The sequence below is a fragment of the Mesoplodon bidens genome (genome assembly GCF_964165515.1).
Source record: "Mesoplodon bidens genome assembly, chromosome: 13".
Taxonomy (NCBI): Eukaryota; Metazoa; Chordata; class Mammalia; order Artiodactyla; family Ziphiidae; genus Mesoplodon; species Mesoplodon bidens.
Window position 1 is genome coordinate 10,385,929 of NC_138169.1, and position 13,682 is coordinate 10,399,610.

General features: G+C 42.0%; 1 protein-coding gene across 1 annotated transcript in view; it reads left to right on the forward strand.

Moving 5' to 3' along the window:
- Positions 1 to 13,682, forward strand: part of CIT (citron rho-interacting serine/threonine kinase) — a 173,404-nt gene that overhangs the window by 57,728 nt on the left and 101,994 nt on the right. Inside the window, exon 10 of the mRNA XM_081252505.1 lies at positions 12,974 to 13,157. Coding sequence (XP_081108631.1) covers positions 12,974 to 13,157 — 184 coding nt within the window. The remainder of the gene's footprint in view (positions 1 to 12,973; positions 13,158 to 13,682) is intronic.

Here is a 13,682-nt window from a genome sequence, read left to right on the forward strand (position 1 = left end):
CTATGGATATCTTTATTCTTTTACCTTGTTCTCCATCTAGCGTGTACAAATACATGTATTTGCTTTTTTTAAAAAAAATAAATTTATTTATTTATTTATTTTTGGCCGCGTTGGGTCTTCATTCCTGTGCAAGGGCTTTCTCTAGTTGTGGTGAGCAGGGGCTACTCTTCCTTGCTGTGCGCGGGCTTCTCATTGTGGTGGCTTCTCTTGTTGTAGAGCATGGGCTCTGGGTGTGCAGGCTTCAGTAGTTGTGGCATGCAGGCTTTTCTCTGGTTGCAGTGAGTGGGGGCTACTCTTCATTGTGGTGCGCGGGCTTCTCATTGCGGTGGCTTCTCTTGTTCCGGAGCACGGGTTCTAGGCACCCGGGCTTCAGTAGTTGTGGCACGCGGGCTCTAGAGCACAGGCTCAGTAGTTGTGGTGCACAGGCTCAGTAGTTGTGGCGCATGGGCTTAGTTGCTCCGCGGCATGTGGGATCTTCCCCAACCAGGGCTCGAACCCGTGTCCCCTGCATTGGTAGGCGGATTCTTAACCACTGCGCCACCAGGGAAGCCCTTTTGCTTGTTTTCATTGTAGTTTTTTTTTTTTTTTTAGGAACTGTTTAGAGCTGTGTACCTAGGTCTTTGTATTCTTTCCATTCAGCACTTGGATGGTACTTTTCATATGAAACATATCTTTCTTCCCCTCTGGAAAATAATTTTTTGTTGTTTCTTTGATAACTTGCTATTTTGGGGTATGCTTTTAATAATCGGCGCACGTGCAAATAAAATGGGTGGGGATGAGATGAAACGAGAATGTTACAAACTGTTGAGGGCACGCAGGAGTTCATTTTACTCCCGTACCACTTTGGTGCATGCGAAAATTTTCATAATAAAAACTTAAATTTAAAAAATGTTGGAGGAAACCGCCCCCCCCCCGCAAATGTTGGAGAAAAGGATACCACAGAGGTCTTGAGGGTAGAAAAGAATGAATCTAATCTGATGTGTCCTTAAGTGTAGGTAATTCAAGGGGGAAGGTGCTGGAAGGGAAAGTTGTTGGGGTCTAGAGCGAGCAGGTCCCGGGAAACGGAAGCCCATGAACTATTGTACAAGTGTGCTCTGGGGGCCTCCACCTGCGCCCCACACTGGATGTATCCACACCCAGCTTTGCAGAGAAATACGGTCATGACTAGTTGCAGTTTTTTTTTTTTTTTTTTGTATTACGCAGCCCCTCTCACTGTCGTGGCCTCTCCCGTTGCGGAGCATAGACTCCGGACGCGCAGGCTCAGCGGCCATGGCTCACGGGCCCAGCCGCTCCGCTGCATGTGGGATCTTCCCGGACCGGGGCACGAACCCATGTCCCCTGCATCGGCAGGTAGACTCTCAACCACTGCGCCACCAGGGAAGCCCTACTAGTTGCAGTTTGAAAAGATTCTCTTTGAGTGTTTCTATCCTATGTAGGTGTTTCCCAGGTCGCTGTTTACCTAGACCAAAAGGGAGGGGGGAAAACAAAGTGATGCTACGACGTTAGAAGGCTGGTGGAAGTGTGATCCAGAATTGAGAGGAAGCATCCCTAAAAGGATAATTCTGTGGGAAAACATAAGTAGTTTACCAAAAACTCGATATTAAGCAAACTTTAGGAATATGGCTTTTAAGAATGGCGAGATTCAGACAGCACACAACTCCATCAAGATCTTATATCTGCCCCCAGAGAGGAAACCTGCTTAGTTGTTGGCAGCCAAGCCCTGGCATCCTTGAGATTGATGGATGGAAGCATCCTTTAGTAATGCTAAAACTTCCTTATTCATTTACTTTGAAGACACCATTGTAAAAATTGATGACCAGCCAAATCAACATTACCTTAAAGTCTTTTTATGGCTCTTTTGGGAAGCAAAGACGTGGGATAATTTTTTATTTACTCAAGTCTATGGGAAACTGGATCCGATTTGTCTTCTTTTTACACTGCATATACAGTGGGCTGTTTGGACAAGTTATATCTGACCACTTCCTGCGCGGAGGGGAGAAAGTCGTGGGCTTGCGTGAGGCTCAGGAGATATAGTCTGTTCTCATGGGCTCAATTACTTACGTGTATTTAGTAGCTAGCTCTACTTGCCTGTCCCTTAATTTATTCTCTTTGTTCATTCCCATGAGATCTCTGATATTGGATATCTCGCTCTTTCTATTGCTACCTTTTTCTCGTGCAGTTGTTCCTATTGTAAGAGTCGGTCATTGATATTCCTAAAATCTCTGCTCTTGCATCAGTTGTCACATTTTTTGCCATGCCTCCTGTTAATCCACGTCCTCTCCCTTTCTGTTATCACTTCCTTAGTATAGAATTTGTCACGTTAACTATTGTAGACCTGTCCTTCAGCAGTTCCTAGCATCGACCTCTTTCTGCCATCACTGTTGAAGTGATCTTATCAGTCTCAGGCACTGACACCAGCCCAGCACTCTTAAACTCTCTCTAATAATCCCTTCTGTCAATCCAATCTAGGATTTCCCCCCTTCAAGGTCCAGCCAGGATTTCACTTGCATTTACTTCCCAGCCTCATTACCCACAGCTTTCTTGGGCTGCTGTTCCCTGGCTTTTCTAAAGTAGCACTCATCCCCACTGCAGCCCGTGAAGACATCTTTTAACTAACTCTCGAGATTCAATCACCTCCATGGCACAGGAACACACAAAATTCAGTGTATCCCCATCAGCAATACACGATGGCCATCATTCTGTTTACACACTCTTCACTTTTCACAGCCTCACCTTGACCTCTAAACGACGCAAACAGCCTCCTCTTCACTTAGTTTGCAGTTCTGTCTTCATCATGTAGATAAGTGCGATCACATTGGTGCCTCAGATTTTAACGAACTGGAAGACAGCTAACTTTTAGGTAGTCTTTCTTTTAGATTTGAACGTAGCATATAATTAATCAATTGAGTACTTTTTATTTATTTTTTAAGGTGTGGAACACCATGGTAGATAGAATGAACTTGAAATTTTGATTTAATATCATTGAATGCCCACTGCGTTCCAGGCACTGTCCTGATTCATGATATCACACGGTATTTATTCATGTGCCTTTGTCTTTTCTGACACTATGTTGTCTGTTATTCATCTTCTAACTCAGCCACACACAACCCAGCAGCAGTGTCCGTAACCCATAGTGATGATTGAATGTCATGGGAGTTTTATGAGCTATATCTAGGTTCAGGTTTTTGTTTTTGTTTTTAACGTGCCAATTCCTCATGACTAAATTGGGTACTCTGAGTTCCCTGAAGTGGTGTATGGCATGAACTATCCCATTAGGTCTAAAAAATTATCCCACATCTAAGGTTCTTGTTGTTGATTCATTCCTTTCACAATATAGATATGAACCCTTGAATCAGGACAGATGGGTACTGTTCTAGGTGTTAGGTGTATAATGGTGAACACAGCGTCGTCTTTCGCCTCGTGGAGCTTGTGTTCCAGCGGGGAAAGCAGATGATCAACACTAGACCAAAATTAGAAAAATCTTTTGCGTTTTTTTTTTTTAATAAATTTATTTATTTATTTATGGCTGTGTTGCGTCTTCTTTTCTGCGCAAGGGCTTTCTCTAGTTGCGGCAAGCGGGGGCCACTCTTCATCGCGGTGCGCGGGCCTCTCACTGTCGGGGCCTCTCTTGTTGTGGAGCACAGGCTCCAGACGCGCAGGCTCAGCAATCGTGGCTCACGGGGCCAGCTGCTCCACGGCATGTGGGATCTTCCCAGACCAGGACTCGAACCCGTGTCCCCTGCATTGGCAGGCGGACTCTCAACCACTGAGCCACCAGGGAAGCCCTCTTTTTCGTTTTTAATATTCATGTTTGTCTGGTATGCCGAGAAGTTAAAAGTTTGAATGGGAAAAATGGAGCTCAGTGGAGCATGTTAGAAAGAAGTAGGGACGAGAGGATGAATCCTTTTGCCTCTCCTTTCCTTGTTTTTTTTTTTTTCCTTCGTGAATAGTTTTGAAGACAGTACATTCCGCACCCCCCCTCCCCCTCGCCAAGCTTCTAATGAATGTCAGGATTTTAAAAAGGAGAGAATTTATAGGAGGGAGATTAACTACAGTTCTTAAAATAGCTCTTTGTTTCTGAAAACCTTGTTCTGCCATCTATCTTATAAGTGTGGGGGAGGGGGACCCTCCAGAATGTACTTGTATAGCCCCTGTCACTGAGGAAAATGTGCCCTGATGTGACCTCAAGCATAGGCTGATTTATTTTAAAAGTATATAGGGAAAGGTTTTTTCCTTTTTTTTTTTTTTAGTGCCTTTTACTAATGAACAGATCTTAATGTATGACTTCTTATTTGTCATTATTGAATGTAGTGAGCATGTTGGGGGGGGTGAGATGGTGATTTCATTATACTCTATCAGGAAATATTAATATAGGCACTCATTAACATATTTTTCAGACAGAACAATCTCTACTTTTAAAGCCTCTTCATTTAACTCAAACATCCAGTAACTTCTTCATGGCCTGTATTATCCCAGGTGCACTCTTTGCAAGAGCCATTTTCTAGTCGTTTAATTATATATCTTTTTTTTTTTAACATCTTTATTGGAGTATAATTGCTTTACAGTGGTGTGTTAGTTTCCGCTTTATAACAAGTGAATCAGTTATACATATACATATGTTCCCATATCTCTTCCCTCTTGCGTCTCCCTCCCTCCCACCCTCCCTATCCCACCCACCTAGGTGGTCACAAACCACCAAGCTGATCTCCCTGTGCTATGCGGCTGCTTCCCACTAGCTATCTATTTTACATTTGATAGTGTATATATGTCCATGACACTCTCTCACTTTGTCACAGCTTACCCTTCCCCCGCCCCATATCCTCAAGTCCATTCTCTAGTAGGTCTGCATCTTTATTCCCGTCTTACCCCTAGGTTCTTCATGACCTTTTTTTTCTAGATTCCATATATATGTGTTAGCATATGGTATTTGTTTTTCTCTTTCTGACTTACTTCACTCTGTATGACAGACTCTAGGTCCATCCACCTCACTACAAATATCTCAATTTCGTTTCTTTTTATGGCTGAGTAATATTCCATTGTATATATGTGCCACATCTTTATCCATTCATCCGATGATGGACACTTAGGTTGTTTCCATGTCCTGGCTATTGTAAATAGAGCTGCAATGAACATTTTGGTACATGACTCTTTGAATTACAGTTTTCTCAGGGTATATACCCAGTAGTGGGATTGCTGGGTCGTATGGTAGTTCTATTTGTAGTTTTTTAAGGAACCTCCATACTGTTCTCCATAGTGGCTGTATCAATTTACATTCCCACCAGTGCAAGATGGTTCCCTATTCTCCACACCCTCTCCAGCATTTATAGATTTGTAGATTTTTTGATGATGGCCATTCTGACCGGTGTGAGATGATACCTTATTGTAGTTTTGATTTGCATTTCTCTAATGATTAATGATGTTGAGCATTCTTTCATGTGTTTGTTGTCAATCTGTATATCTTCTTTGGAGAAACGTCTGTTTAGGTCTTCTGCCCATTTTTGGATTGGGTTGTTTGTTTTTTTGTTACTGAGCTGCATGAACTGCTTGTAAATCTTGGAGATTAATCCTTTGTCTGTTGTTTCATTTGCAAATATTTTCTCCCATTCTGAGGGTTGTCTTTTCGTCTTATTTATGGTTTCCTTTGCTGTGCAAAAGCTTTTAAGTTTCATTAGGTCCCATTTGTTTATTTTTGTTTTTATTTCCATTTCTCTAGGAGGTGGGTCCAAAAGGATCTTGCTGTGATTTATGTCATAGAGTGTTCTGCCTGTGTTTTCCTCTAAGAGTTTTATAGTGTCTGGCCTTACATTTAGGTCTTTAATCCATTTTGAGCTTATTTTTGTGTATGGTGTTAGGGAGTGATCTAATCTCATACTTTTACATGTACCTGTCCAGTTTTCCTACCACCACTTATTGAAGAGGCTGTCTTTTCTCCACTGTATATTCTTGCCTCCTTTGTCAAAGTTAAGGTGACCATATGTTCATGGGTTTATCTCTGGGCTTTCTATCCTGTTCCATTGATCTATATTTCTGTTTTTGTGCCAGTACCATACTGTCTTGATTACTGTAGCTTTGTAGTATAGTCTGAAGTCAGGGATCCTGATTCCTCCAGTTCCATTTTTCTTTCTCAAGATTGCTTTGGCTATTCGGGGTCTTTTGTGTTTCCATACAAATGGTGAAATTTTTTGTTTTAGTTCTGTGAAAAATGACAGTGGTAGTTTGATAGGGATTGCATTGAATCTGTGGATTGCTTTGGGTAGTATAGTCATTTTCATAATGTTGATTCTTCCAATCCAAGAACATGATATATCTCTCCATCTATTTGTATCATCTTTAATTTCTTTCATCAGTGTCTTATAATTTTCTGCATACAGGTCTTTTCTCTCCTTAGGTATGTTTATTCCTAGATATTTTATTCTTTTTGTTGCAATGGTAAATGGGAGTGTTTTCTTAATTTCACTTTCAGATTTTTCATCATTAGTGTATAGGAATGCCAGAGATCTCTGTGCATTAATTTTGTATCCTGCTACTTTACCAAATTCATTGATTAGCTCTAGTAGTTTTCTGGTAGCATCTTTAGGATTCTCTATGTAGAGTATCATGTCATCTGCAAACAGTGACAGCTTTACTTCTTCTTTTCCGATTTGGATTCCTTTTATTTCTTTTTCTTCTCTGATTGCTGTGGCTAAAACTTCGAAAACTATGTTGAATAATAGTGGTGAGAGTGGGCAACCGTATCTTGTTCCTGATCTTAGTGGAAATGGTTTCAGTTTTTCACCATTGAGGACGATGTTGGCTGTGGGTTTGTCATATATGGCCTTTATTATGTTGAGGAAAGTTCCCTCTATGCCTACTTTCTGCAGGGTTTTTATCATAAATGGGTGTGAATTTTGTTGAAAGCTTTCTCTGCATCTATTGAGATGATCATATGGTTTTTCTCCTTCAATTTGTTAATATGGTGTATCACGTTGATTGATTTGCATATATTAAAGAATCCTTGCATTCCTGGATTAAACCCCACTTGATCATGGTGTATGATCCTTTTAATGTGCTGTTGGATTCTTTTTGCTAGTATTTTGTTGAGGATTTTTGCATCTATGTTCATCAGTGATATTGGCCTGTAGTTTTCTTTCTTTGTGACATCTTTGTCTGGTTTTGGTACCAGCGTGATGGTGGCCTCGTAGAAGGAGTTTGGGAGTGTTCCTCCCTCTGCTGTATTTTGGAAGAATTTGAGAAGGATAGGTGTTAGCTCTTCTCTAAATATTTGATAGAATTCGCCTGTGACGCCATCTGGTCTTGGGCTTTTGTATGTTGGAAAATTTTAAATCACAGTTTCAATTTCAGTGCTTGTGATTGGTCTGTTCATATTTTCTATTTCTTCCTGGTTCAGTCTTGGCAGGTTGTGCATTTCTAAGAATTTGTCCATTTCTTCCACGTTGTCCATTTTATTGGCATAGAGTTGCTTATAGTAATATCTCATGATCCTTTGTATTTCTGCAGTGTCAGTTGTTGCTTCTCCTTTTTCATTTCTAATTCTGTTGATTAGAGTTCTCCCTTTTGTTCTTGATGAGTCTGGCTAATGGTTTATCAATTTTGTTTATCTTCTCAAAGAACTAGCTTTTAGTTTTATTGATCTTTGCTATTGTTTCCTTCATTTCTTTTTCATTTATTTCTGATCTGATCTTTATGATTTCTTTCTTTCTGCTAACTTTGGGGTTTTTTTGTTCTTCTTTCTCTAAGTGCTTTAGGTGCAAGGTTAGGTTGTTTATTTGAGATGTTTCCTGTTTATTAAGGTAGGATTGTATCGCTATAAACTTCCCTCTTAGAACTGCTTTTGCTGCATCCCATAGGTTTTGGGTTGTCGTGTCTCCACTGTCATTTGTTTCTAGGTATTTTTTAATTTCCTCTTTGATTTCTTCAGTGATCACTTGGTTATTAAGTAGTGTATTGTTTAGCCTCCATGTGTTTGTATTTTTTACAGATCCTTTCCTGTAATTGATATGTAGTCTCATAGCATTGTGGTCGGAAAAGATACTTGATATGATTTCAGTTTTCTTAAATTTACCAGGGCTTGATTTGTGACCCAAGATATGATGTATCCTGGAGAATGTTCCATGAGCACTTGAGAAAAATGTGTATTCTGTTGTTTTTGAATGGAATGTCCTATAAATATCAATTAAGTCCATCTTGTTTAATGAATCATTTAAAGCTTGTGTTTCCTTATTTATTTTCATTTTGGATGATCTGTCCATTGGTGCAAGTGGGGTGTTAACATCCCCTACTATGATTGTGTTACTGTCGATTTCCCCTTTTATGGCTGTTAGTATTTGCCTTATGTATTGAGGTGCTCCTATGTTGGGTGCATAAATATTTACAATTGTTATATCTTCTTCTTGGATCGATCCCTTGATCATTATGTAGTGTCCTTCTTTGTCTCTTGTAGTAGTCTTTATTTTAAAGTCTATTTTGTCTGATATGAGAATTGCTACTCGAGCTTTCTTCTGATTTTCATTTGCATGGAATATCTTTTTCCATCCCCTCACTTTCAATCTGTATGTGTCCCTAGGTCTGAAGTGGGTCTCTTATAGGCAGCATATATATGGGTCTTGTTCTTGTATCCATTCAGCCAGTCTGTGTCTTTTGGTGGGAGCATTTAATCCATTTACATTTAAGGTAATTATCCATGTGTATGTTTCTATTCCCATTTTCCCAATCGTTTTGGGTTTGTTATCTATTCAACATGTAGTTATTGTGCACCTGCTATGTGCCTGGCACTATGCTATGTTCTTAGATGCATTGTATACCTCCATCAACATAGATGCAAATCCAGTTATTTCAGTGACCTACTAATACCTTTTCTAAAGGAAAAAAAAGAAAAAATCATGTTTTATGAGGATCAAAAAAGGGACTTCTTCCATAAGGTACAAGAAAGAGGAGAATTAACCCCCCAAGATAGATGTGGTCACATACTTGATAATCTTTAGATTATATAATCCTTTAAAATGTGGCATCCAGATTTTGAGCTAGTTCTCTATTCTCTTTCCAGTGCTCCTATTAGAGGTACATTGAACCTTCTCATTCTCTGTCTCCTGTCTCTTTGTCTCTGTGTATTGCATTCTGTATGAGCACTTCTCCAACTGCAGTGTGCTCACAAATCACCTGGGGATCTTTTTAGAATTCAGGTGCTGATTCAGTGGGCATGGTGTAGGGCCTGCCATTCTGTATTTCTAACCAACCTCCCTGGTGATGCTGTTGATGCTGCAAGTCTACAGATCACGCCTTGTGAAGCATGGTTCTATGTGATTTCCTCAGATTTATCCACTAGTTCATCAACTTTCTCTTTAGCTGTGTCTGATCTGTTTAATGTAGCCAGTGAGTTTTAAACTTTAAATTCAGCAATCATGTTTTTCATTTTTAAAAGTTCCATTTGGTTCCTTTCAAATGTGTTTGTCTTTTGTCCATAGTATCTTGTTGTTTTATTAGAATTTCTACTCATTTATCTTGATAATGAATGAAAATTTATTTTATGGTCCATTTTAGATTGTTCTCTTATCTGCAGTTTTTTGGGGCTAATTCTCCCACTTTTGTATCTGCTGATGCTCCTTCGTGGTAGTTTGGGTGGTTTCTTTTTCTTGTTATGTGTAGTTGTTGGTTTTTACTTTTTATTGTGAACTCATTTCTAGTTGGGAGTGTGTGTGTGTGTGTGTGTGTGTGTGTTGGAGTGAGAGAGGGAGGGAGAGAGGGAGGGAGAGGAGTCTTGTGTGCCCTGGGTTGTGAACGTGACCCTACAGATATTTATCCACTTACATCTGCCAGTGCCCTAAGGGATCCTGGACCAATATTGCTGATAATTTCTTGGCTTATAGTTCCCTCACTATGTAGGATACTGTAAACGCAGACACTCTACCTTGGGCTGCAGTTTTAATAGCTGCTCTATTTCTCTTCTAAAGGGCCGTGGACAAGGGTGAGCATCCATCACTTTCTTAGGTTGAGGATTTCCACTTCCCTTACTTCTCTTTGGCTTGAGGCTGTGGCTCTTTTCCCTGCTCAAATGTGGCCCCTAGAAGCCCCTCTTTTCAGAGTTTCCCATTGTACCCAACTGACTACCTGTCTAGAGGCTCTGACATTCTTAGCTTTTCATCTGTCCTGTGAGTATCTCGCTTATTACCAGCTGGGGCATTTCATGTTGACTTCTCTTCCCTCTTATTGAAGATTACCCGGCCCTTTATCTGATGTGGACTACATGGGCTAGCCTTGAGTGTGATGGAGTTTTAAAGAGGGATCTTATTTTATAGTACGGAATTTCTCAGTCATAATTATTTCACAGAGGGTGGCTCCTGGCCCTATATTAATCGTACTCCTCACTCAGAAATGGAATTCTATTTCAGTCTCCCAGAGATAAATTAGTATATAGTGGAAAGGGAATTAAACTTCTGCTAAGAATGAAATGATACGATTAACACAAACATCCACGTGAGTGTCTGTGTCTTATGCAGGAAAGAAGAATACTCAACACAGACTCTGCTGTATCTCACTAGCCTTCTAACTGCAGGATCTGTCATAAACATCTGTCATGTGGGCAATAACAGCAGCAGGTAGTCTTTTTTTTTAAATCGATCTTTATTGGAGTATAATTGCTTCACAATACTGTGTTAGTTTCTGTTGCACAACAAAGCTAATCCCCTCCCTCTTGGGCCTCCCTCCCATCCTCCCTATCCCACCCCTCTAGGTCATCGCAAAGCACGGAGTCAATCTCCTTGTGCTATGCTGCTGCTTCCCACCAGCCAACTATTTTACATTCCATAGTGTAAATATGTCGATGCTACTCACACTTCGCCCCAGCTTCTCCCTCCCACCCCAAGTCCTCAAGTCCATTCTCTATGTCTGCCTCTTTATTCCTGCTCTAATAGCAAGTAGTCTTTATGGAGTGTTTACTGTATGCTAAGAGCTGTACCAGTAAGCACTTTATATAGATTTCTTTCATTTAAACCTCCCAGTAGCCCTTTGTGGAAATTATCTATATGTTGAAACTGAGGCTTAGAGAGGTTAAGGCACTTTCCCAAGGTCACAGTGCTGGTAAGTGGTGGAGCTGTGGTTTGAACCCACTTAGTCAAAGTATGTGCCACCAGCCATGATGCTTCCATATTAATATCATCTGCAAATCTCTCTCCATGCATTTCCTCAGTCTTCACCTGAGTTTCCTTATTTTGGGATGGGAAACTTCTCTTTTTTATCCTCATGAAGTATAATTTCCATTAAAAGATTTTTTTTTCTTTTTTTTCTTTTTTGCTTTAAAAAAAGGTATTGGGTAATTGAAATCCGATTGGATTTGAGCCCATGTCGATGGGAAGTACACGTGGGAGGTGGGCTGAAGCATTCAATGTAATTTTTCTTTCCATCAGCTAATTTTTAACATGTTAATAAGCAAGTAGATTCTGATACTAACAGGGAAGATTTAAATTCTCTTGAGAGCTTCAAGGTGTTAAATAATTTTCAGGAAGTGTACATTTTACGTTTTTCAGTCTCCTACCACATCTCAACGCACCTGAGTTCTGAGAATGTTCTTTTTTGCATTTCCCGGGAGCTGCCATACCTCTTCATTCTGGCTTCATCTCCTGCCGCTCCACATCCCTTCATCTTTGTCTCCTTCCTGCTGCTGCCTGCTGCTTCTGATGTTGTTGTTGTCATCGGGGAACTTTGGAAACAGCCAGATTCTTTGGAGTCTGTAAGCGGAAAACAGACTGCTGCTCCTATCTGGCATACAGCTTTTGTCCAGAAAGCAAGGAGTTAAAAAAGAAGCCTGGGCTGGGAAGGGCTGTGACAACTGTCCTAGGGGGCGCTCTCCAGAGCTCTGGCCGTGACTCATGCTGCTCTGTCACTCAGATCAGCACTGGCCCCTGCCACGCAGGTGGCCAGGCGGGGTTGCCGCCAGACCACGCACGCACAGAGTGGGGAGCATGAAGCCTGCACTGCGGGGGATGTGATGCCCGGCTCTCCAGCTTACCCGGCCCACCTGCCACAGACGCCTCAGCCCGCAGCCATGGTAACGCTTCTGGCTGGCTACACCCCTGGGAGCCCACCACAGTGGGCGGCTTCCTGGTGACCGATGAACGAGTGTCCAACTCCCTGACCGAGAGAGCTTAGTAGGTCCACAGGAAGTGGAGAAGATGTAAGACGTCCCTAGCCAGGAGTCATGCCTTAATGAGGTAGGACGCAGCCATCCATCCACACCATCAGTGCACAGGGGTGCCGTACATCATCGGGAAGAACTTTATCTGGCTGGCATTTCATTATGCTGATTAAACTGCGGCGGATTCAGGGGGCATGATCGAGCTGGGGAGGAGGGATAATGAACTAAAAAAAAAAAAAAAAAAAGTGGTACATAAGTGCTCCGAGTATGCTCATCCGGATATGAATGGGCTAGACTGCAGTGCTATCCTAACACGAGTTACATGCCTCCCAAACCCTCTCTCCTGTTCTTTCCTCTCACTCCAGTTAATCCACGAAATGTAGAAATTCCATCTTATCCCAATGATTAGCACTAAATATTAATAATTTGGACCTGTCTGGAAGAGGAAATAAATAGGTTTAGGTCATCTGGTACACTAGCACCAGCCATCTGATGCTCTGTAGCATCATTCTGGAAATATCCGGAACGAGTGGCTTGCTCAAACGAGTTCCCCAAGTGCTTTTCGTTCTACCAAGTGACCCGTTTGAGTTTACCCTTCAGTTTACCCCAGCAGGGAAGGCAGCCCGTCTGCTGGTTGGTGGCCATGTTGGCAGGGAAGGGGTTAATCTCTTGTTGCTGTAAGAGCCGAGCAGAGGCTGGGTCTGCCTGTGTGTGAGCTAGATTGAAAGCAGGCGCTGCAGTGCCATCGGGAACGCTGAAGGAGTGAGACGATTTTCTTCTCCGCAACAGTGTTGAATCCGTCTGAATTTTTCTCCCCCCCACCCCTTCTTGTTTTTCTTTAACCAGCTCCTCCCCCCTTCGTTCCCACCCTCAAGTCTGATGATGACACCTCCAATTTTGATGAACCAGAGAAGAATTCGTGGGTTTCATCCTCTCCGTGCCAGCTGAACCCCTCAGGTTTCTCAGGAGAAGAACTGCCGTTTGTGGGGTTTTCGTATAGCAAGGCACTGGGAATTCTTGGTAGATCTGAGTAAGTGAAATTTTGACTTTTCTTAGGGACCTGCATTGATGCAAGGCATAGAGCCCAAAGGTGGCGGCGGTGGCAGTGGCAGTGGCAGCCTGGGGGGAGTGCGGTGGAGGAAAGCTGTTAATCAGCTTGCGTTTGGAAAGCAGTTGACCTGGTTGGGCTTTGGGGAGGGGTAGACTGTTCATATTCTCATTTTGCTTTGTTTAAGGTACCTCTTCCTGTCCATAGCATCATTAATTGTCAATCGGGTACTTTGGGTTAGTTTTTCAGTCTTTGGTCTTCTTTGGAGGGGAGGAGATAGCGGGAGATACCTAGCAGTGCAGAGCCTTGGTGAAGGGAGGAACGTGCAGGGTTAAGATGAGCTATCTATCTATTTTTCCATCTGTGTAGCCCTCTGTCTCTCAGGTGGGTGGGTGGAGGTTGCTCTCCTGGCAGTATTGAAAGAATCCTAAAATCCGTTTCTCACGAGCTGAAGGTTTCCCGATGGGGTTACCTGAGCTGCAAGTGGCTGTACCAGAGCTCTAACGG